Genomic DNA, 24,904 nt, shown 5'->3' with positions numbered 1-24,904 from the left:
ATGTGGGAGGCTGCAGGGGGAGAAGAAACCTTGACAGTGCCTTACCTAACAAGGGGATGGTTGGAGAAGGGGTTTGGACACAGAGACCGGCTTCTGCTCCCGAATATTCTTCTACAACGTTATTGCTGTTACAGAATCACCCATAAAAAGCGCTTAGAACAAACAGTGTTTGGTACATAGTAAACAATAAATGTTGGTTGTTATTATTATTTTTAATACATATCCAAGGAAATAATCTCTTCACAGATATCCATGAGGAAGTGGCTTGACTGGGTGAAATATGACATTTCTAGCCATGAAATTCTAAAACTCAATGATTTTATGTGAAAGTGGAAACTGTAATAATTTTGTTCTTCCACCTATCCATTTATCTGACATTTACTGAGCATTCATTGACTGTAGTGATGTCAACAATCTAATTTTTTTCCTCCTAGGTAAGATGAATAAATAACATGAAAGGGAAAATCTCACAGCCCTAAGGAGAGAATGCTATTTTATTCTAGCAGGTAGAGTGTAAGTAGAATTTCTATCCGAAACAAAACTTCCAAACAGATGGCAAGACTCAAAATATTGTGACACCTTGATTCTGTGTTTTGTGCAGAGTTAAAAACAATAGTAGAGTTGGAGCTCTCAGAGAAAAAACCACCAAAAATGCACAATCACACTTTAATAAAGTGAAAGGCTCTGAAACCAACAACTATTTGGCAAGTGGAAGGTGCCTCCCAAGACACATTCCAGAGCACTTTCCATTCTGTCAGCTTAAATCACACTGGTGCTTTAGTACAAAGGAAATAGATAAAAACAGATAAAAAGATAATGTCCATAAGGTCAGTATATTAGTCTGCTTGGGCTGCCGTAAAGAAATGCCATATTTATCTTTTTTAAAGATCTCATTTTTAAATAGATTTTTTGACTTTGCAATAAATCATTGGGTTCACTTGCTCTAATTAATTTTTCAAATGCTTCCCCCCCACTCATTCTTGATTGAGTCTTAGAAAAATCTCTTTATTTTTGTTCTCTTAGTTTCTCAATGTCTTTGCATTTGTATTTTTTACTAATGTCCCTCATTCCCTGTACTTCGTTCTTATCTTCTATGTTTCTGGCACTTATCTTTTCCAAGGGACAAGTCAAAAAGAGTTAACTCTAAAAGCATCTCTTTCTGGAAGGCAGCACGAGCTGAGACATTTGTCTTGCCTTCTGTGTGGACAAGCTAAATCAACAGAGCTAACATTTAAGTCTCAGAGTTTTTAAAAAGCGATAAATCTCTGCTCTCCTAGTGATAAGAAATAATCCACTCCTCTTATATTACTATCATCTGGTTTGTTTTACATATAAATGGAAAAAATCTAACAAGGAATTTAGCATAACTCACAGATACGGACAACAGTGTGGCAATTGCAGGGGGGCAGGGGAGTGGGTGGAGGTAGAAAAGGGTATAAGGAGGATAAATGGAAATGGGAAAAATACAATAAAAAAGAAGTTAGCATATTAAATGCAAAATGATAAGATTTCACTAAGCATTGGCAATCTGAAAAAACTTAATTTGCTTCTACATACTTTGAATTGAAACCAAGGTCTCAAAATATTTTGCTGTGAGTGATGAAGCTGTCTGGATGTTAGTTTTCCCAGAAGCCAAGAAACCATTTATTATAATGTAAAATGGCATTTGGAGAGTCTGGTGAAATGCAATTGCTTTCCTTCACTTTGCATTTTACCCAAATAATTCTGAGGTACAACCTGCTGACAAGAGAGGTTCTCTCGGTGTTGCTGTTGTAAACTGGCTTTCTCATGGTTTTCACGGGCTTTGTGCATACTGCTGATACAAATCATAAAAGACCAGCCAACATAAAAGCAATGGGAGAATCATAAAAAATAATTAAAAAATAATTCTCATGATTTAATGATCAATTGGATTAGAGTTACTCATAGGAACAGTAATATTAATGTCAGTATCTTTTTTTCAGGGTGGTAATGGAGTTTTTTCCTTTTTAGTAATAGTCATTTCTTAATATATCTTATGTGAATGATTAATAGATGTTTTTCAAGCTTCCAGAAAGCACACAATGACAAGTAGTATAATTAACAGTAAGATTCTTAGTGAGTATACAATTCTTTGTCAATATTCAAATTTAGGCAGAAATGCAAGAGTTGGATCTATATCTATTTTACTTTTAAGTCTTTTCATAAGGCCTTTGAAAGCATCTTAAGCAGTTGGTAAATTCTGTCCAGGTTGTTAGATATAGAAACTGAATCTTAACTTTTCTTTAAAAAAATATATAAATGCATTATATATATATATTTATTTATTTATAATAAAGAAAGAAATGTCTCCTCTAGAAATGGAACCAGTGTGCCAAGGTTTGGTAGGCAAGACACTGTAATCTCTATTTTTGTTTGCTTTATAGTTTGTATTCGTTTTTCTCTGATCCTCATGAGTTTCTCTTCTAAGGCAATCATAGATCTAAAAGGCTTAGGTCTTGAAAAATCAAGCGGGATGGAATCTTTGGATAGTCTTGTCCTTCACTCATAGGCCTTGGCCTCTCTCTGCCCTCCTGCCCCTGGGCCCTGGCAGTCACACAAAGAGACACAGTTCCAGTCTCCACCAGAGCCTGTGTTTCTCAGGTGCTGGAATCTTCTCATGTTTCACCGATCTTCCAAGACATTGAATAGTCTCATTAATTGGGGGTATGTGTGGTCCTTGGCTGTTTTAAGCCTTTGAAAATGGTGGACCTGGATATTACACCTTAATCCTTTAGAACAGATACTTGCTCTTTGAATAATAGGAGGGTTTGAGGTTCGCAAACTGTGAAAATTCACCACTGGTAGGAATGAAAACATTTCCTAACTAAGGGTAATATTTTATTTTATTATTTAAAATTTTTAAAAGGTTTTATTTATTCATTTTTTAGAGAGAGGGGAAGGGAAGGAGAAAGAGAAGGAGGGCATGCCCTCAACTGGGGACCTGGCCTACAACCAGGGTTTGATGCACTGACTAGGAATTGAACCAGCAACCTTTTGATTTTCAGGCTGCACTCAATCCACTGAGCCACACCAGCCAGAAACTAAGGGTAATATTTTAGAAAGAAAGAGTCATATGGATCTAGGTGCCATCTACTTAGAAAACCTTGGAAATACTTTACAGAGCTAACATTTTTGGTTGATACTGATTATGAAGTCCCTCTAAGGGGCTCTAAAATCGTAGCGCTAACTTTAAACAACAATCCAAAATGAGCTGCTGTCTTTGATAAGGATGATTTTTTCCTACCCTCAGAGATCCAGATTTAATACAAGAGAGATATCTTTATGCATTTTTTAGAGAAATCTACAATCACGATCACTTTCATCACCTTTCCCTTCTCACCTTTTACTTAGTCACATAACACTCAAATGTTTTTATCAACATTGTGAGGTTCATGGAAGCAGATTTTAAAAATTCTACTGGGGTTAGGTAAAGACCAAAGCTGGACTGAGGTGAAATAAGTCAGGGGTTACTTTCCAAAGGGAAATGTGAAGAGCTTAACATGATAAGGTAATATTTGAGTTGCAAAGTGAGGAAATAAGAAAAAGCCTGCATTTTACACATATCTCTGCATCTCTGCATCTCTGTATCTATCTATCTATCATGTTTGTATACACACATACACACACACAAACATTTATTTCTCTCTTTTTCCTAAGAATGTGCTTTTCTTATATAAATCTGGTCTCCCTAAGGACAGAGAGAAATTTTAGAGACACAATAAAAGCTGCAACATAGAAAAAGCCATCTCACAATACACAAAAATGTAGGATACAGTTTAAAAACAAGTTAGATGTTCAGATTTCAGAATCTACAAAATTTGCAAGGCATCTCCACTTCTACTCTTTCACTGTGAGCGTGTATTTGAAGGGTCTGATGGGGTGGTGGCATGGGCAGCTGCGATGCAGCTAGGCAGGCAGACCCTCGGAGTGAGCTGGCCATGGGCAATCACCTGGCTCTCATCTGGACTGACGGAATTGAAATGTAAAAGAGTGCTGGGTTCTGGGTGGGAGAGAATATTTCTTCAAATTGTCTTTCAAACCTGGATAAATTCCCAACACCGAACATTTGGAAGGTTGATAAATTCTCAGTGGCAGCTGAAATCAGCTCCCTCTATGCTAGAATCAACAATACTGTGTCAGCAGGCATTGGGAGAAGGTAATTAGCACTAAGCCATTTAAAAAGTCAAATTATTTTCTTGGTTTCACAGATGAAGCAAAAACTCCTGCAAAGGGGCTTCCTCTGTGAGAGAATTTTTAAAATCCTCTTTGTTGCCAGTGTAAAGTACATACTGAAGATAGCTATCAGAGATGAGGTATGGACGTAGAATTAGTTCACTTGTAAACACAGTTTCTATAACAACAGGTTAGTTACAGGAAACTAGACTCTCAGGAGAATCCCAGTGATGGGTGTGTGGTGTATGAGGCTCATCATATCCATTAATAAAGGCAGGATACACATGCTGTTGTTCATGGAGCTTGATAAAAACACAACTGGGAAAGAAAAACTAATACAATATAAATGCATTGAATCATTTCTGTGAAACTGCTTCAGGTGGCCTGACCATTCCAACTTCACATCCCTTTTCTAACTCTGGAGGAACAGCCCTTATTTACCCTATCACCCAACCTTCCCGACTCAGAAACCTCAGCATCGTCTACAACTTCCTTTCCTTTTCCACTATCTAGGGACAATCTATCATCAAATCTTCTTCGGCCTCAGATCTAAATCCAGCCACTGCCATCCATGCCACAGCCATTGTCATCTGGACCTTGATAACCATTTAAAGTGAGTTTTACTAAGCGCTTCTAAGAATAGCAAACACCTATGCAATGCTTACTGCGTGCCAAGAACTGTTAAGAGCAATTTGTTCTCACAATGATAATATGAAGTAGGTGCTGTTATTTTCCCTGTTTCATACAGAAAAATAGTAGGGAACAGAGAGGCTAAGTAACTTGTCCAAAGTCACACAGCTGGAAAGTACCAGATCTGGAATTTGAATTCATGTAGTTTGTCTCCAGAGTCTCTGCTCTTAAAACAGTCACGCATACTGCTTGTTTTAATTTAGACCACTTGTTGTTACATTTTTTGAGTAAATGATACAGTTAAGGGGTTCAAAATTCCGAAGCTGCAGAAGGCTGCGTACTGAAGCCTTCCTCTCACACCAGTTGCTCATCACCCAGGCCCTTGTCCTGGAGGTAGTCAGCATGATCAGTTTCTTCAGCAGCATCCTAAGCAAAGGAGTATGTTATTTCCCTCCTTTTCCCCCTCTCACTCAAATATAGGATACTGAATGGAAGTTGGCACGCTGCCTTTTTCACTTAACAGCACGTATAATTCCATATCAGTACATGAAGAGTATCCTCATCCTTTTTTTAAAAAAAAAGAATGCAGATGGTCTAAACTAGGGGTGGGCAAACTTTTTCTGTAAAGGGCCAGATAGTAAATATTTTAGGCTTTGTGATCCATATGGTCTCTGTCATATATGCTGCTGCTTTTTAAAAATAACCTTTAAAGATGTGAAAACATTCTTGTCTCATGGGTTGTACAGAAACAGGCTGCCGGCCAGATTTGGCCATGGACCAGTTTGTCGATCCTTGAACCAACAGGCTCTTACCTCACTGCCCTGTATCCAGTCTTCTTCCATTCTGGCCCCTTCTTGACTATTCTGAAAGAGCTAGCTTCCTGTCATACAAATCTGATGTGCCACTGCCCCCCTCTCCCAACAGGGGAAGCTCAGACTGCTTGGTGGTACCTACAGTGCCCTTCATAATCCATGTGCTTCTTCCCACACATCTACTGCTCTGGTGTGTGCTGCCATCAGCTCAACTCCTGCAGGTACCTCTGCTCTACTCGAGTTACACAACCTCTTGTCCCTGAATCCGATCCCACACCATAGCCCCAGGCATCTTTCACAGGGACAGATCACATTTAGAAATCTCAATGGATTGTTGCTGCCCTAGAAGGAAGTCAACTTCCTAATCATAGTCTACAAGCTGGGCCAGTTCTGCTCGGCCCTCCTGTCAAGCCTCATTGCCACCATCCTCACTCTCTCTGCTCCATACTTCTGGCCACACTGACTTCTCTGTTCCTCAAACAAGCCAAGCTCATTTCTGCCTCTGTGGGCACTGTTCCCTTGGCTGGCTCCTTGGAATTCAGCCTCAGTCCAAACACTACTTCCTTAGTGTAGCCTTCCCTCAGCTCTCAACCTCAACGGGCTTCCCCACCTGTCCTCCATTGCAACATCAAGCTACACTTTCTTCATGGCCCTCACGGCCATCTATAATTATATCTTCATTTTCGTTGAAGTCTCTCCGCTCTGTGAGAACATGTGAGCATCTCCAGTGCCCAGCACATCCCCTGACACATAGTAATCAGATGAACACTAAAAATTTTCTGATTGAACAGTTGAAGAATTTCAGCCCAATTTACCTGTCTTGGTGGATCTCTCCTCACTCCTCACCTTACGTTCCAGTCTCCAGTTCCAGTGCCCTTCTCACCAATCACCAACTGTGAATCGCCCTCTTATGCTTTTATACCTTTGCACATATTGTCATCTTGGTCATCTCCTCCTTCTCTGAGAAACAAACTTCTACTCAGCCACCAATGCCCAGCTCAAATGTCCCCTCTTCTAAGAAGGTTTTATATTTACCTCTCAGAGCTCTCTGCACAGACATTGGCCCATAATGATTTACCTACCACAAATATTTACTTATTTACCTATTATACCCTGACTACCCCAAGCATTTATATATATATATATACATATATATGTGTTATATATATCATATATATGTATATATTATTATAAATACATTTTCATTTTCCCTACATGGAGTTCCTCTGGGTCAGGGACACCTTTAATGATACCTATATGGTGAGTGTGAACATGATATGAGTGGAAGCACTTAGCTCTGTGCATGTACAGGATCCTATGTAACTGTTCTAGGAACCCTAATGAGGCAGGTACTACTATTACCTGTGCTTTGCAGATGAGAAAACTAAAGTGAGGTAACTTTTCCCTGGTGGATGTGGAGTTCACTACCAGGTTATTCTGCAGCCAGCTGGCAGGTGGCTCTTTGAAGGTCTGTTTGTCCTTGCGCTCTCAGCGTAGCAGGGTAGTGTACAAATCTGTCCTGTTTCCCTGTGTGAGAGCTGGTGGTCAGAGCTTGGCTCAGAGAGGGGTCAGTTGGGACTCCCTCACTCCCCTGTAGCAAGGTGCTCCCTTATGGGAGCCAGCCAGATGGAGAGGCACAGCGACCAGGCTGCCTTCCACACACCTATGACCGTGCCATCCCCAAGGGCAACCAGATGCCCTTGGGGCCTGCCTCCTGCTGCCACATGCTGCTTATCCATGTGGACAGAGGCTGCTCTGCCAGCTTACCCCTGAGCTAATGCGAAGGGACCTCAGGGCTCTGGGCAGGAGGGCAAGGCCTCAGAAGGCAGAAGAGACAAGGGCAGGAAGAGCTGCCATTCCTTATCCTTTCCTTTAGTTATTTACTTTTTCAGCTTTACTGAGGTATAATTGGCAAATGAAATCCTATATATTTAAGGTGTATAACATGATGATGGTATAGAAGTATACATTGTGAAGAGCACAGCAAAGGACACAATCAACAAAATCAAAAGGCAACCTATGCAATGGGAGAAAATATTTGCAAGCTGCACATATTTTTAAGGGGTTAATATCCAAAATACACAAGGAACCCTTACAACTCAATAGCAAAAATAAATAAATAAATAAAAAATAAACAAAAAAAGTAAAGAGAGAGAGAAAACTCCCAATTTAAAAAATGGACAAACAACCTAGTTATCTTTCCAAAGAAATACAAACGACCAATAGGTGTGTGAAAGGTGCTCAAATCTTTATTTTTTCCTTTCTGTGAAGAAACTTTCCTTGCATGTTCCTTTAAGGAATAAGGACAACAGGCAATCAGGAGCGTTTTTCCCTGAGACTTGCAGACTCCCTCTGCTGCAGAGTGTGTCCTGATATATGAGAGGGGAGAGTGCGGGACAGATCCACCGTAGTCTGGCTTCTCTTGGTGGGCATTGCACAACTTTTCAGCTCCTTGGGGAAATTCTGTCTTGAGAAGTGGGTCTCAGATGCTAGGGCAGTGCTGCTCCAAGTGTGGTCCTTGGACCAGCAACATCGGAATCCTGAGGGAGGCTCATCAGAATTGCAGACTCTGGGCCCTACTCTGAACCTGACAAATTTGAATTTTAACATGATCTCCCAGGAAATTCATAGGCATATTAAATTTTGAGAAACACTGATCCAGGGTGCCTGATTAAAATGCAAGTTTGGGACTCTAGGTCTCAGAAATTCTGATTCACCTGATCAGGATGAGACCCAGAAATCTAACAAGTACAACCTGCTCTTTTTTTCTACCTGCTTCTCTGAGCAGCTTTGGTGTAGAGGCAGAGCTGCTTGGTGGGAACAGAATAGGTGCTATATTTGGACAGTCCTGAGATCAGATCTTAGCTCTGCTACCTACAAGCTGGTAATCCTGATTAACTTTTTCATCTTTCTAAGCTTTAGCTTTCTCAAATATAAAAAGGGGACACTAAATAACTATAGTTTCGGCTATGAGGTTTAAAGATGATAACATATATAAAGTGCCTACCACCAAATCTGTGGTACACAATACTTGTAAATGTTAAGTATTACAACTGTTTTAGCTGCAGGGACTGGGAAGGCCAAATAGGGCTCACCGAGGTGTGATGGTGGTGGTTTCTTTGCTAATTAACCCTGACCTTAAAGACACAGAGAAAGGATTAAACTGCAGCAGCAACCAAACTTTATCGTGCTTTAAGAATCACCTGGGAGGCAAATTTAAAAATGCAGATCCCGGGGTGCTGCTTCCCAGAGATGCTGTTTCATTAGGTCTGAAGGATTTGCATTTTTTTAAAAAAATTTGATGTTTTCTTTTTTTAAAAAAGATTTTATTTATTTATTTTTAGAGAGGGAAGGGAGGGAGATAGAGAGAGAGAGAAACATCAATGTGCTGTTGCTGGGGGTCATGGCCTGCAACCCAGGCATGTGCCCTGGCTGGGAATCAAACCTGCAAGAGTTTGGTTCGCAGCCTGTGCTCAATCCACTGAGCTACACCAGCCAGGGCTGGGATTTGCATTTTTATGATTTGATGCATGAGTCCTCCAACCTCACCCCGAGAAACAGCGGTTTAGAGAATGCATACTTACTCAGTGGATGGAGAGTGTGACACATGCGGGGCCTGGGCTGGTGCTGGGAAATACACACCAGGATAAACAAAACTCTGCCTGCATCCTTCCCACTGGGAGCTGGGCTTCCAGGGAGAATGCAAACTCTGTGCTGCTATACTAGATATCAAAAAACAGCGGTCCAGAGAGGCAATGAAAAGAAGCCCTACCTGGGTTTCTGCAGCCTCAATGCTGTGGGAGAGGTTTCCATTTTGTACAGGTTCTGAAGCTTCACTGGATGGTGTCATTTCAACTTCTGTGCTGGTGCTATTTGGGAGCTCGATTTTTTCTGCAACAAAGAAAGAGAATGGAGTCAATGGGGGTAAGAACCACATTGGAAACCACACCCTAAAATATTGGGCTGAGGGAGAAGATGGTGGTCTCTGAGGGGAGATACGGCTGGGGTTGCACCAAATGGCAAGGGTTTGGTACCATTCCTCCTTGTGCTTAGCATACTCAGCACTGCTGCTCTCCTGAATAGCTCCAGGTGATTCGTGTTCGGGCACCATCGAGGTCTGCCATGACTTCAGTGGGAGGGAAATAAAAGGTTTTTTAGGCCCTCTGGCTGTGCAGGGTAAAGTCTGGGTTTCAGGAGACAGTGAAGCTGTGTTGTTCAGGCTCAGGGGTGCCAGAATACTCATCAGTATCAGATGTGAGCACTCTCAGGCATATCAAAATGTTTTCTTTTTCTAGCAAATCCAGAAGAACTAAAAATTTCTCTCACTGGTAAAACATTACTCAAAATAATTTGAGAGTTACACAGAGATTGTTGGAGTTGAAGTTGCCAAATGTTGGAAATCATAGGGGAATGCTTGTTTATTTCTGCATTTAATTGTGAAATATAAAGGCACAAAATATTTACATATGGAAAGCCATAGACACTCCAATTTATCTTTCCACATTTTCAGTAGTGACAGTGATATGTGTGTGATGTTCTGCTGTGTGTGGCTATGTCAGTTTATCCTAGCAGGCTTGGTTCTGTTATTTAAACGGAAAAATACTAATATAGGGGAATATAAAAACTCTGTTTGGGGGAGTCTATTGGCTGAAGTAATACTGCTTTAGGATAGCGTGCAATGGCCAAACTTGACCTTACCAGTGCAGGCTAGCAGATACCAAAATAGAGTTAAGATGTTCAAGAAAAGACATGAACAGATGAGAAGAAACAACCTTCCAGGCATAATATCTAACCAAGTATGCCTGTCTTACCTTATGACGTGCTTTTACATGGCAGACTGGGGTCTTATCACCAAAGAACATGTGAAAATAAACCTTGGGCTCACTGTGTAAAGCATGTGTTTTGGACATACACTGTTTTTTATTTACAGTCTTTCAGAGACCCAGTCTGCACAGGGAGCAGCCCTGGAGTTATGCATCCTACTCTTCACAAAGAGTTAATGAAAGCCTCATTAGGAAGAGGACTGGGACCGACCCGGGCACCTAAGTCTTGTGCTCCAAGCTGCAAGAATTCCACAAAATTCAACAAGTGGTGCAGCAAACTAGCTTGTGTAATCAAATTTAAATATAACAAGCAAAACTCAGCCTATGCAATTAGACTTTTGTGGTGTGGCTGTGCATTTTTATAATACAACAGCAAGATATGCTCATTCCAAAAAATGAGTCAAAGTTCACAGAAGCATAAGGAAGTAGGGAAAACAGATATAATTCATAATCCCAACCCAAGAAGTAGCTATTATTCATATTTTAGTGTATGTCCTTCCAGTTTTGTTTTTCCATAACCAATAGAGTCTTGACTCTTGCTTGGCCAAAGATTTTCTCTGAGCTGGAAGTCAGAGTAACAGCACTGGCTGAAATGCTTCTAAGGAATGGCATATATTTTGAATGGAACACTATTGAATTTTGTCTGCAGATAATTTTAGTATCTTTGGTAATGGCATCATTTATAGCATAGATCCAGATTAGGTTAAATTTAGTTTACATTTAGAATTGGAGAGCTATATTATAGTTGCAGACAGGACAGGAGGAACATCTTGTCCCAAGTTAAAATATGATGCTTGAATGTCCTGATCTAGTCACATAAGAGTTCAGAAAACATCAGCCAGAAAAGACCCAAGCTAGTATTGCTGAATTCTTGATAAAGGGCAGCCTGTGTCATCTGGCAGGGATCCTGCCACTAAATTTAGCAGTTACTAAGTGAGCCAGCTGGTAAACCAGTGGGTGTGCTGTATGCAATGTCATAGGTATAAAGTTTGGTTACAGGGCAAGAATTTCACCTTTTGTTAAACAGTAGATGATGGGGATGTATGTGTTCTCTTTATGTGGAATCCCTAAAGTCAAATGATTTTCTAGTCTTTGAGAGATGTCTGGTTTAGAAGCTGGTTTTATTTCACGTTCCTCATAGACTCATTCTACTTTTCTTGAAGTTTCCTCAAGACAGTTGTCTCAGTGTCTGTCCATGGTCTGTACCCACCGGTAGGAGTGGACTCCTCTTGACACTCAGGAAAGGGCTAGGCAGTAGGATTCTGTCTGCAGTGAGTCAGGGGTGCCCACACTGGGTCCTGCCCTCCACTCTCCTCCATACACCCCAGGAAAGGCATTGGATCAGGTCTCCCTGGACTCACCCACATGATTGGCAGCCCCGTTCTGCCTCTCATTCTCATCCACCTGGCATTTCTTCTTGGCAATCTTGTGGAGAATTGAGGCCTTTTCTCTGAACCTCCCTGAAGCAAGAGAAAGTGGTGGGAAGGAAACAGGATGAGAAGGAAAATAGAGGCCTGTGGCTTCCTTAGTTATGCTGCATTACAGCAGCACCCACTCCTTTTTGTCCAATCCAAACACCTTGTGCCCTGCATGAAGGGCACTTTCTTACCTTTGTGGATTCTTCAGCTCACTTCTGTATTTGAGAATCTTAAGCTGCCAGACCACAGATGAAAGGTTTGACCTGGACCTTGCCCCTCCCTCTCAATTGCTTACAAAATAAATGAAAGCACCAGTCACCACTACAACTCCCACTGCTGCTGAGATCCAAAACAAGTCCAAAGAAACAGACGCGTAGCCACATCTCTAGATTTAAACGCTCATCCCAGAACTGGCTTGTGACATGGAAAGCCATTCCCATGGCTCCTTTGATTTGACTTTGGTTTTCAAATATTTATCATAATTAATATTGCAGTGTGTTAATACTGCAAGGGAGTAATAAACAAGTCAGGAACATGAATCAAAGCTTTTCAAATTAGCTGAGTCAGCTGCAGTTAAAGCATCAGGGAGACAACTGATTCCATTTGGGGATTTGGGGCAAAGAATGATCAACTGACACAGCAAGTAGTATCTGTTGATGATGAGATGCTTAGAGAAAGGTGCTGGAAAACACACCATCCTCAATGTAATCATTCTAAACAGCTGTACCACAAGTATAATGCTTCATTTCTTTTCCATCATTGACATTAATTAGTGGGTAAGTACATGCAACAAGCAGAGGAAAAAAGCATGCAAAATGTAGAGATTAATGAACCATAATATATTTTTCTTTCTTCTTTAATCTTTGATCCCCCACTCCCCCACCACTTTCCCAGAACATGCAAGGTAGAACGAGCCTCATTTTAAACTGACTGATTATTGTCTAGATCCAGGTATGATGTATCCCTGCAAATACCACAACCCCTCCAGTTTTCCTACTAGGTATTTGCTGGTTGTTGGTTTCTCCAGCACCATATTAATAGGAGATCTTATTCTACTTTTCTAGTTAGACCAAAAGCAAATGAAACCAAACAAAACCAAGTCCAAAATGTTTCTCTTGGAGTGTCTTGCCTAGGATGGCATGGCAGGCTGGCATCCATTCCCCCCACCTCTACCATGGATGGGAATCATGGGGTCTGTTCATTGTGGTGATTTTTATGACTGGTTGGGAGTGACTGCAGCTGTGAAGGAGAGTGAGATTATTTGTTTCGAAGGGTGAAAGTGACACAGGACAGAGTCCTTTCTGCTCACAAGCTCCACTAGTCATAACCCAGAGGCCTTGCTGTTGCAAAGGCAGCCTCTAGGGTGTGATGAATGTACCCTGGAGGGCACACTCTCGAAGGAAGTAGGAAGGACAGTATTCCGGGTGGCTTGGGCATCATGAGGAATGAGGAAGAAGGAGGAGTGATGGGTGTGATGCTCATCCTTGAGGGATGTTGAAGGTTGGCATTAGGCCCACCATGCTAAAAGTATTCTGAATTTAGCTGTTGCTGTTTAATCTCCGAGGGAAACTCTAGGAAGAAAAAGGGAATCAAAAGAAAGTCTGGGGACTAGGAAAAGGAGGAGGTAAAAGGGAACAAGAAAGGAAAGAAAAAGGAGAGAAAAAGAAGGAATTCAAGCAAGGAGGAGGTAGGCCGGGCCTGTGATTGTCTTGAGGTTGCCCAGGAAGCATGGATGCAAGACACTTTCCTGACATAAGCCTGAGGAGGGGCACTTTCTGTAGAAGAAAATTCAAGAAGGCCTCAAACCATCTACTGGAAAGCCCGGGAGAGAAAAAAGGAAGTTCTGAAACTTTTTAGGAGATGAGGCTTCTATGAATAAAACTGCTCTGCACTTTCAGGGTCATTCTTTGAACTTGGATCATTCAGCAGCATGGTGAAATAATGATGATCAATAATTGCTATTTTAAAATTATATATAAAATAATGAAGCAAGAAAGCATTCAAAAGAGGAAACAAATAAGCCTGTGGAAATAAAACCTGAAATAACCCAATCCAAGTAATGCCCCAAAGTCATGAATCATGGCAGAAAAAATATTTGATAGAAACCAGTTAGTTGCATATTGCTCGTGGTTACAAGAACCTTTTCAGAGCTAAGATGTATATTGGAGAGAAGTGATTATAAAAGAGATCCAAAAGTACAGAGGGAGTCAGCCATCCTTCTGTCAGAAAACATCATAGTGAAGGTCACTGTCATGCATGGGCTGGCTTCCCCAAATTCTCTACAGGAGGACTGGGAGGAAAGGGTGGGAAATGATTGTAGAACTGGCATTTTGTAGGTTCTCAAACATTTTAACAGGTCATTGAGGGTTTTCTAGATGGTTCCACCACTTTTCCCACTGAAGTAGCACTTTGATTTTCTATGCTATTGAAAGGTGGGAGGGATCAGCCTTATTTGTTCCCTCTGGGGGTTAACCCTAGGGGCCTGCCAGGAGGCAAAGCTCCTCTTCCTCCTTCCACAACTGCTTTAATTCAACCTGTGTCCCAGTGAGCATGACCTGATTACCATTCTGCATTCTCAGTGCTGACAATGGCTGTTCTACAGCCTAAAAACGTTTTTTTCCCCTTAAAGATTAATTTCTATACAATTTTATTAACCAATGTCACCCCAATAGATTCTCTAAAAATAGAAAAAGGATTAGTTTCTACAAAAGCAGCAGTTGCAGGCCCACCTTCAGAACTGAGCACCCAGGTGTACTCCTTAAAGTTGGGGGTTGGTCCAGACCAACAGACTCCCCTGGGGTTGCACAGGGCAGCTTTTGAGAGCAGTGAGGAAGAGGCTAATAGGATGAGAGTGAGCATGAGGTCTCTGGAGCAGAAGCTATCACAGAACCTGTGATTCTCAAAGTGACTTTGGGGTAAGAAGGCATGGTACCCTCAAGACTGGTTCAGCCTGAAGCCACAAGCTGGGGAGAACACCAAGCAAGGTGTGTGTGTGTCAGGGACAGCACAATATTGTGATTAAATGGATAGAGGCAGGTAGACTTGAGTTTGAGACCTGCCTCTCTTACTTGTTCTGCTGGGTGAGTTTTGGAAAGTTCCTGAACATCTCTATGCTTCAGTTTTCCTGTTAAATAGGGAGTCTGATGGCATTGGCTCATGAATCAAAAGCACAGTTTAAGTGAGAAAATGTGTGCAAAGGGCTTGTCACAATACCTGGCATTGGAAGAAATCTGTAAATAAGAGGAAAAAGAAAACTAAACTAACAAGAAGCTCAGGGGCAAGGGTGATGTGGTCCTGAGTTGCTTTAGGACAATTGTTGACATCTTCTCTTTTCTCAGTTCACACTTGCAGGACTGGGGAATTAGCAACATCCTGATCTGACAGTTTAAGCTTCTTGGGGGCCTTCTTGTATTGGGGTTCAGGTTTCATTGAGTCCTTCAAAGTCAGTTCCAAAACTGATTAGGAAAAGGATCACTTTATATCTTCCTGAAGATGAGAAGGTCAAGGTGATGGAGTTGTCCTTCTGTGATTTAAACACTGATACCTTTGAAATCTTAAAAAGGGATAATGGTGATCAGCTTTTTCCCTTTCCCCAGGGAAGTCAGAGTACAGGCAGGGAGCCACTTCAGCCGCACAATGGACTTGGGTCAGCTCAGAAGAACTCCTGATTTTTAACTCCCAGAGTTTTAACTCTTCCGTGTCTCAGGTTCTGAATTTTAAAATGGTGATCATAAGAACACCCATCTCATGCAGCTGTTGGAAGGCTCAGTGCATTAATGCACATCAGGGGTTTAGATGGTCACCTACACAGGAAATGCTCAGGAATTGACTCAGAAAAGGTTATTATAATGAAAGTGAATGACAGGACACTTTTCCCATAAATTACTCAATATAAAAAGAATGATATTCAAAACTGAATTGACGCTTAGCAGCCTCGGGTGCAGGAGACCTAGGTGGTAAAGGGATTGCTTCAATCAACTATTTTAGGCACTAATTCCACATTGGCATGATGGTTGGTGCCACCAGTGAGGGAGAGATCTGAAAAACACTGTAGCTTTGTGCCTGGGGGTAAAGAATCAAGATGTTTTTGAGTATTTTTAATGTGTTAAGGTAACCTTAAAGAATATACTTTGTTTCAGCATAAACCTTAAATTGTATTTTTATCAATATTTGTATACTTAAAATCACAAAATAGCAAATTCTATTAAAATTGTGAGGCACCTACATCAAAACCTAGTGTACGATTTTAATACAGTTTACTCTGGCCTACAATTTGCCAAAGAATACCAGCTGAGTGTCCCCAGGACACTGTGTGTTGAAGGGGTGGTAGGAAGGTGCAGAAGGAAAAGATCAAACCATAAGGGCCTAATGTGAATAAGAACGAATTTGGAAAAACAACTAGGAATCCAAATCTTTGACTCAATCACTGTAATTGACGTAAAACAGAAGCTCCAAGCTGCCTCACAAAATAACCTTTGGAGGGTCTGTTCACTCAAAGGAAAGGAATTTTCCTTCTGTCCTGCTGTTGATTAATTAAAACGACCTCTGTAAATTCCTTTACGTCTTCCCCACCAAGCCTGTAATAAGGAAGCTTTGGGTTGGCAATCAGATTAGCTCCTGGCTGACACAGAACAACCTGAGCATCAGCAACACAGCCGAGATGGGACAAGAGGGATATGCAGATGCAAAGGGGATGCCCACACACACCTCTGTGAGCAGAGCTTGGTTTGGTAGAAGAAGAGAAAAAAATGAAGCAGAAGGAGAAACTTGAATACAGCATATTTGAATCTATTTTTGTGTTTTCAGTTCTGGCTTTCCTGTTTCCGTCTTTGTAGCTTAAGGCTTGGCAGGTAGCTTAAAGAGCAAAAGTGTACCTGAACTTTCCTTGTTTGTTCCTTGACTTTTTTGCCCTGGAAGTATAGACTCTAGTCAGGCAGACCATCCATCATCAACCTGAACAGATTGATCAATCAATCACACAACAGAAATGATGTGGCAACAAGCAGACATTGACCTTGGACTCATCCTGAGCTCCTTCCTTTCTTTCATTCTCCATATACAATCCATTGGCAATCTGTTGTCTCTATGTTAAAAATATTTCTGAATCTCCCCCCCCACCCCACACACAACCCACCCAGCTTTTAGGTCTGGTAGAAATAATTCTGCTAGTCTCCTAACTAGTCTCCCCTTCCACTTTTACCTCTCTGTCCCCCAGGCTGACCTCATCTCGGCATCCTTAGTAATCAGTCAATCAGATCACACCACTCACTTCTCTGTGAAAAATCCTGCAGTGGCTCTCCAGGTCAAAGTGAAAGCCAAAGTTTTCACAATGATTTGTAAGATTCTATCCAGTGAGACTCACCTAGACCACCCTGCCTCATCTCCTTCCCCTTACCCAGCTTACCATGCTTCCACTGTGCTGGCCTACTTGCTATTTCTGGAAAACACTGTGCACTATTCCACCTCAGGGCCATGGCATTTGCTGGCCCCTCTACCTGAAAAGTTCTTCCTCCAGAGATCCACTGGACTCATTCTCTCAACTTCCTCAAGTATTTGTTCAAATGTCTCTTTGAGGCTTCTCTGTGCAGCTTATTTAAATTTGCCACTTTTCTCTGAACACTTCTTATCCCTAGTTTATTTTCTCTAAAGAATTTATCATCATCTAATATACTGTATCATTATTTCTCTTGATTATTTGTTGCTTTCTGTCAGTAGCCAAGCTCCAGAAAGGCAGAGATTTCCATCGGCTTTGTTTACTGTCATATCCCCACACCCTGGAGGGCTCAATAAATCCTTGCATTTGTGGTTTCTAGGCAAACAGATGAGATCACAACTTTTAACATGCTTCTTGTTGGTTAATGACCCAAAGTCTGTCCTTACAAGCCTCTCCAAGTCTATAGCCCCATGACCTCAGTGGGGCCTCATGACCTCAGGAACTTTCTGTAGGGAAATAGGAGAAAATGGGGTGGGCTAGATGTTCATATTCTAAAAGTGGAAGACAGAGGGGCACATCAGTCACCCTTGTCTGCACACTGTCAGGGCCTACAAGGTGAGTGCTGAAAGGAGCTTTTGTTTTAGAGGAGGAGGGGTACTGAGCAAGCACAACAGGGAACAGAGCCCAGAAAGCTGGGCTTTGGCTCCTCCTTCTTTAAGATGCTCATCATTGGTTAAGACCTAACTGGAAGCTTTCTCTACCCATTCCCATTCCCCTCCTTCCCAAGAGGAAATCCATCTTTGCCATGGCAATTTGATTGTAGTCCCATCACAGCCCTTGTTTTCTGCCCACATGTCCGATTTCCCCACTAGAGGGTAGGCTTCTCTGGGAAGGGACAGTCTCTGGCATCACTGATTCCCTCAAGAAGTGTCTTAGGTGACACATCACGTGCACTCACTGAATCGCAGTGAAGCTCCCCTGGAAGTCTGCGCTTTCAAGTCAGTGCAAACTACAAATAATCTTCCAATCTGCAAATATTAATCAATATGTGCTATATGCCAGACAGTGTTTGGTGAATCAGGTAGATCCAGGGCGTCCCCTTGTAGAGTTTATAGCCTAGAGCTAGAGACAGACAAGAAAGAAGGACTTAACATTCATGCTCTGATGATGGGGCCCTCTCAGGAGGGTGTGGAAACTCGGAGGATAGTGAAAGTTCTGTAAGTCAAGACACTACCTAGCAGTTTGAAGGAGTAAAATCCTTTTCCATTCTGTAAACTGTCCTCTTAGGACAGCATATTCACCTAATAGAATCTGGTCTGATTTTTATTCTTGAAAGCTAAACATTAAAAATAATAATTTCATCTTAAACAAAAAACTCCAAGAACATGGAGTTCACTTATTCTTAAATCTATTTTGAAGTAAAACCTCTAAATAATTTTTTCTAATTTTTTGAAGCATCAGATAAAGCCATTTATTATAAGACTACAATGATATTCATGGAAATTAAGCTAGCATTGTAATGAAGTATTTTGTGAACTGTCTTTAGTAAATGTTTTATGAATGTGCCACATAATAAAAATGATTAACAATTTAATTGTAGTTATATTTATAGAGAATTAAAGGACTAGTTCCTGTAATTAATGAGACTATGTACATAATTGTTAGCTTCAGTGGTGGCCAAACACCTCATATAATGAAATGCGGCAAACAGACTTCCTTATTAAGGATTTAAAAGATAATTTTCCATAGTAACCTTTGGAGTTGTATTTAAAGAACAGAGCTGTCAACATGTGAATTGGTTCAATTGGTTCTGTGATGTCTCTGAACAGGGTCACTTTGTCATTGGAAATATCAGTGTGCTTTCATAAATATTTGGGAAGATTTACAATGTTTTTCAAAAGTTGACATCTTTAAGATCAATATTTTGTCCTTCCTTCCAATTTCTTTCTTCTGCAGGGCTTCAGGCTTCAATCCTTCCCCTTCCCCTCAGCACAGGATCGTGGTCAAGTCCCCCTCAGCTTCTCTTTGATCACAGGTTGCCTGCTGGAGCCGTGTCTCTTGCCTTCCCTTCACAGTCACGCCTCGACAAAGATAGTCTATGTGGGTGCCTCCCCATCCTGCAAGTCCTTTTTTCACTACTGGCATTTGTCAACACAACTGCACTGAACCTACTCTTGGCCACTTTTTGCCTCATGTGGTTTGATGTCTCAGTGGCATCTCAGTGACATTCCTCACCCCTCTGTTTGGAATTCTCTTTGATTTTCAAGGACTCCCCAGAATGCATAGTCAATGTCACTATTCCTCAGGGCGCCCTCCTTCCTCTCTCTTCCTCATTCCTCACATTTTCACAAAGGACACAGTAGATCACTACCTGCATGCCAATGGTCCCCACAGTTAGGTCTCTGGCCCAGATCCTCTTATCTAATGAGCTTCTGAATGTCTACACTTGGAAGGCCCTCTGATGGTCAAACTCAACATGCCTCAAACCTCACGTTGCCTTCCTTCTGAGGAATGGGCTCTTCTGCTTGTATTTTCCTTCGGTCATTTCCACTCCCTCAGTAGCTTCCAGCCAGCTCTCACCCTCATCCAGTTAGCTGCCAAGTCCCTTTTGACTCTACCTTTGAACACTTTAGATCCAACCTTTCCAGCTTTGATGTTGGTTATAATCTCTCAGTTGGCCTCCCAGCTTTTAACTGCATTGCCAGCATCCCTCAATTTATCCTTCACAGGGCTTGGAATGCTCCACACTTATTTGCTTGTTTTACTGCTTTTTAAGACTGCTTTAGGCATCTTATCTTTCAGGAAGCTTTCCCTCAGCCCTTTCCTTGGGTGGGCACAGCACCCCGGTGTGTTTCTCTATCATAGGGCCCTGATCCGTATCCTATCATAGAAGTTGTCATAGAGCCTCAGAGACGGTTTACTGACCCTCCCCTCAACCAGTCTGTGGGCCCCTCGTGGGCAGGGATGCTGTTTTATATCCATCCAGACCCCCAGTGCTTACTTCTTAGGCTTGTCCTCAGCAAGGGTTTATGAATGCACCAACATTAACACAAACAACAAAGGAGGAAATGTATGTGTGCATGTCTGAGGTGCTTGGAGTGCTTGCTGTATGAAAATCTATTCAGAGTTCATTTTCCCTTTGAGGGAAGAGAAAGAAGGAAGGGCCAGAAGCAGCTGCAGGAAACTCGGTAGAGTCCCTTCTTGGTTAATGCTGTGGTTCAATTTCCAAAGTCTAATAGTGTTTACAGTTAATGTTTGTCCTTTATTGAGACCTTTCTTAAAATAATAGGTAATTTAATGAAGGCCAGGCAAAATTGGAATTTTACAAATCAAAATACTTGCAGCAGGTATCAGATGGTAGCATACACTGCTTCAGCAAAAGGGCAAACTTACTGACCTTAGCCGAGGCTGACACTGCTTGTGAGCTAATGTTCTTTATCATTTTAGGTCATCTGCTCTGTTATTTTAGGAACTTAATTTTCTGAACAATTCTCTCTCATATACACGGATACAAATGGCCCACACACAGAAATTCTCAAAGGGGTTTGTTTGATCTCAGCACAGGAGTTCTGAGCCAGGAAGGGGCTGCCAGATAAAAGGTTTGAATGGCTGTCTTCCTCTTGTTCCCATCCCTTGCACCTTGTGGATATCTACAAGGGAAATGGAAAAAGAATCACTTTACTAAGGCAGGACTCAGATTCCAAGATTTGCCAGCATCGAGCCCCATTACTACCTAATGGGTGGAAAGATCACTTCTGAGTCAGTCTGCTAAAGCCCATTTCTTGGGTATGTCTCACTGCAGAGGAGTTATAATATTAATCTATTCATTTGGGCAGAGTTTTGATTTATTCACAGCACCTGGCAAATAGTAGGTGCTCAATAAATATGTGTTGAATGGTTACTCTGACTCATAAATAAAAAAATGAAACTTAAAAAACAGTTTTCTTATGATGGATCTATATATTACCCAATTGTTTATCGTGATGCAAAATGAAAGGTTTTAGATTTGGCTAACATTTATTTATTGGCAGCCACTGTTACATATACATACATCATCTCTTGTCACCTGGATTTCACATGTCTGCGAATCGTCAGGTATTCTTGGTTTCTAGTGTCTATTTTTTTGAGTCCTTGACTTTATACTGCAAACTGATGCCTGTCTATCTCAGTTGAAATGTGGGTTTGCAACAGAAGTGTGAACACATGCTGAGAGTTCTTAACTAACCGACTGAAGGTTTAGTGGCCCGTGACTAAAATGAGATGATTCAATTCATTTCAGATTTAATCAAAAGAGAAACTTAACCATGCTTAGTTGAACATGCCAGCCTCCTGGTAAAACAGATTCCAGCTTTTTTTTTTTATTAAAGAAGAAGCTTCATGGGGGTGGGAAATTATATTATTAATATATAATAACAGTATTCAAGTATGACTGATGAAGGCAACTTAACATTTTCCACTTTAGGGGTGTCAGAAATAGACAAAAAAAGCATCCACAGTTTGCCTTCTGCTGCCACTTAACACCTTCTACATATGCAATGTGGCAAAATCTGCCTTTAATTGCCAGGTCCAATCTTTCTGCTTTTACTGCTGACAGCTTATATCATGAAAATAAGATGCAGTGAAGTTTGAAAAGCGGGATGTATTCTAATTAGAAGACTTCCATGGTCCTGGTTTTCAGGAAGACCATGGATTTACCCACACAGCTGGTTAGGTCTTTTCCAACAGATGTGATACTGGTTACAAGCTGCTAGATCTGGTTATGCTCACTAGGCTGCTGTCTTCCTAGAATCCAGCCCCAGGGAGATACTTTAAAGAATACATGTCCAAAAAAGTGATGTGGTTAATAACTACTGAGTTAAATACATGTGGTTTTTAGATAAGGCCCAGCCTTACAAAGACCATGTGTTCCTAAGAGCCCAGAAAAGAACCCTGGTTATGGGAAGTTGGACTGAATGAGTGAAACCATAGACCTGGAATGAATGAAACACAACATGGTATTGGAAATGGTGTCTGTGCTCGGCGGGCTCCACCTCAGTTCCTGGAAAGTAGCGAGGTATCTTGCAGTGCATCACTCAGACTTTCTGTGGGGACCGGTCTGGAGGAAAGAAGGGCACATGCTGTGGTGGAAATTGGATATTCTGGGAGCAGGAACAGCCTTGTCATTTAATTTAGAGAGGACAAAGACTTTGATCGTAACTGCACCCTGGCTTTAAATCAACGTTGGTAAAAATTCAGGTTTCTGAAGCAAGCAAATTAGAAGGTAGTTACATTACAAATGCTTATCTGCTTTGTAATGAAGTCAGTTTGAATCTGTTCAGAGGACTTATTTAAATTTGTTCAAGGCTCTCTCATTGCCTGATAGTAGAGGTGTACGTTGGTACAATTCCTTTGGAGGGCAATTTGGCAATAACTTTCAAAATTTAAAATGTGTGTGTCTGTTGATCTGGTATTTCTATTTCTAGGTATTTATGATATATACCACTTGCTCAGTAGTGTTTACTATGTGGACAAAGAAGATGCTCTGTAGCATTGTTATATTAATTAGATAAATAAACAAAAAAGGAAATATCCTAAATGTTCAACAACAGGGGACTGATTGAACCCACCATGAGGAGCCACACAATGGAATGCTATGCAGCTGCTAAAGGGAATGAGGAAATTCTAAAAGTGCTGATACAGAAATATCTCCAAGATATATTAATAAGCAAAAGCCAGGGATAGAATATTGTATAGAAAAAAGATAATATGTTAAAAAACTGATAAAAGTGGTTAACTCTAAGGAATGAATGGAATTGAGGGGTAAAAGGAAAAGCCACTTTTATTGTCTTATCTTATGTAGTGTTTGCTTTTCACTTACCTCTGTATGTATGCAATATTTTTATAATAAAAATGAGTGGTTAAGCTCCTTTCTTCTGGGAAGACAGACCTGACTTTATCGCTGCACACTGTCTATGGGGCCAATCCCAAGCAAAAACTTCTAACACATTGTTAGATCACTCTCATTCCATGCTACACCCTTGTCTACTTCAGCACAGCCTCTTGGGTCATCATCCATCACCATCCAGACCTTTATTTCAACGTGGCTCTGAAAATCCCTGACCTGACTCAATCTCCTGCCACTGACATCAATAGACCTATCTCTAGATCCTTAACCTCATCTCTGAATGTTCCCTTTGTCTTTTTGTTCCCGCTGAAACTTAGCTGTTTCCTGAAGGCCTCTTTACTCCTGTGGACCTTGAAAGTGACAGATTCCCATGTCTCCAAATGTTCCACATTCGATCCTCCCATCCTCACTACATCTGGACCATTTTTTTTCTCCCTCTGAAGCACAAGCCAATAACCTCTACCATGTCCACACCTAATGACTTCCTCGTCACCCTTCCTGAGTTCCTGAAGACATTAGAACCCAGTTCAATATTTTTCTTTCCATCATTGCTCCTGCCATCATCCTTGGTAATTTTACATGGGTGGGCCCTGCAATGCTTGGTTCCTCAATTCCTAACCTACTCACTTCCAGGTACCTTTTGCTCCAGCTTACCTTCTCCACTCACTCCTGCAGTCAGACCCTAGACCTCTTCAGTAGCAATAATGGCACCACTTCCAAACGCCTCGTTTGAAGCATCTCATTTTCTGTCCCTCACTTTTTATCTGTCTACTGCAATAGTTTTTCAGTCTCATTGGCCAATTCATTGATGCTGTTACATTTTCACTGCCCTCCTTTGGAAGTTCATCTCTTGGCTTTTGGGATATCAGTCTCTCCTGGATCTCTGACCAACCCAGCCTCCTTTGCTGGGAATCCCCTTTCTTCCCAGACTCTAAATTTTGGAGTACCCAGGGTCAATCCTTGGACTCCTCTGCTCTATTCATTAGCTAGGTATTCTTATCCAGTTCTATAGTTTTAAATAACACCTATACTATGTAACTCCCAAATTTATATCCATAGCCCTGACATCTCTCCTAAGCTCCAATTCTATATCTACTGCTTTTTCCACATCTCTGTTTGGATATCGCAAAGGTATGTCAAACTTAACATAAGCTCTCAATGTCCCTCACACATGTGTAGCTTGCTCTGTTGTTAGTCTTCTGCATCAACATATAGTTATACAAAAGTGACCTTTTCTTTTGTGGAGACATTGCATGTTGCCTATCTAGTGTCTATTCCCTTTTCCTTTCCTAAAGACATAATACCTAAATTATTTGGACAGTAAATCATCCAGTTTAACAAACTACATTTTCAAACTGTCTTGAAACTAGGTGTAGCCATGTAACTGAGTTTTGGGCAGTTTTACTGGGAGGATATAAAAGGAAGTTTCCCTAAAAATAAGACAAAACAGGAATACAGATGCAATGGCTGGAGTTCTACCAGCATCCAGCCCATGAGGTACCCTTGAAATTTAAACACAAGGATGGTAGAGAAGAAAGATGGAAGTGGCCTGGGTCTTGGATTATTGTGGAACCTCTGTATCTGCCATGTATAACCTGCTTCTGGACCTCTTTTACTTTAGAGAGAAAAAAACTGTCTTACTTTTAATCAGAATTTTCTGCTATAGACAGTGGAATCTATCCTACCTGCTATATTGTGGATATAACAGA

At 41.2% G+C, this 24,904-nt stretch overlaps 1 protein-coding gene across 2 annotated transcripts in view; it reads right to left on the bottom strand.

The window, feature by feature from the left end:
* Window positions 1-24,904, bottom strand: part of SLC24A2 (solute carrier family 24 member 2) — a 258,027-nt gene that overhangs the window by 35,782 nt on the left and 197,341 nt on the right. For both annotated transcript variants that reach the window (XM_045840394.1, XM_045840395.1), the window contains 2 exons: window positions 11,821-11,919; window positions 9,409-9,527 (listed from right to left, as the gene is read on the bottom strand). In XM_045840394.1, coding sequence (XP_045696350.1) covers window positions 9,409-9,527; window positions 11,821-11,919 — 218 coding nt within the window. The remainder of the gene's footprint in view (window positions 1-9,408; window positions 9,528-11,820; window positions 11,920-24,904) is intronic.

The sequence above is a fragment of the Phyllostomus hastatus genome, unplaced genomic scaffold (genome assembly GCF_019186645.2).
Source record: "Phyllostomus hastatus isolate PE091 unplaced genomic scaffold, TTU_PhHast_1.1 phas_contig_34, whole genome shotgun sequence".
Classification (NCBI taxonomy): domain Eukaryota; kingdom Metazoa; phylum Chordata; class Mammalia; order Chiroptera; family Phyllostomidae; genus Phyllostomus; species Phyllostomus hastatus.
Note: the sequence above shows the minus strand (reverse complement) of the source record. Positions and strands in the feature narration are given on the sequence as shown.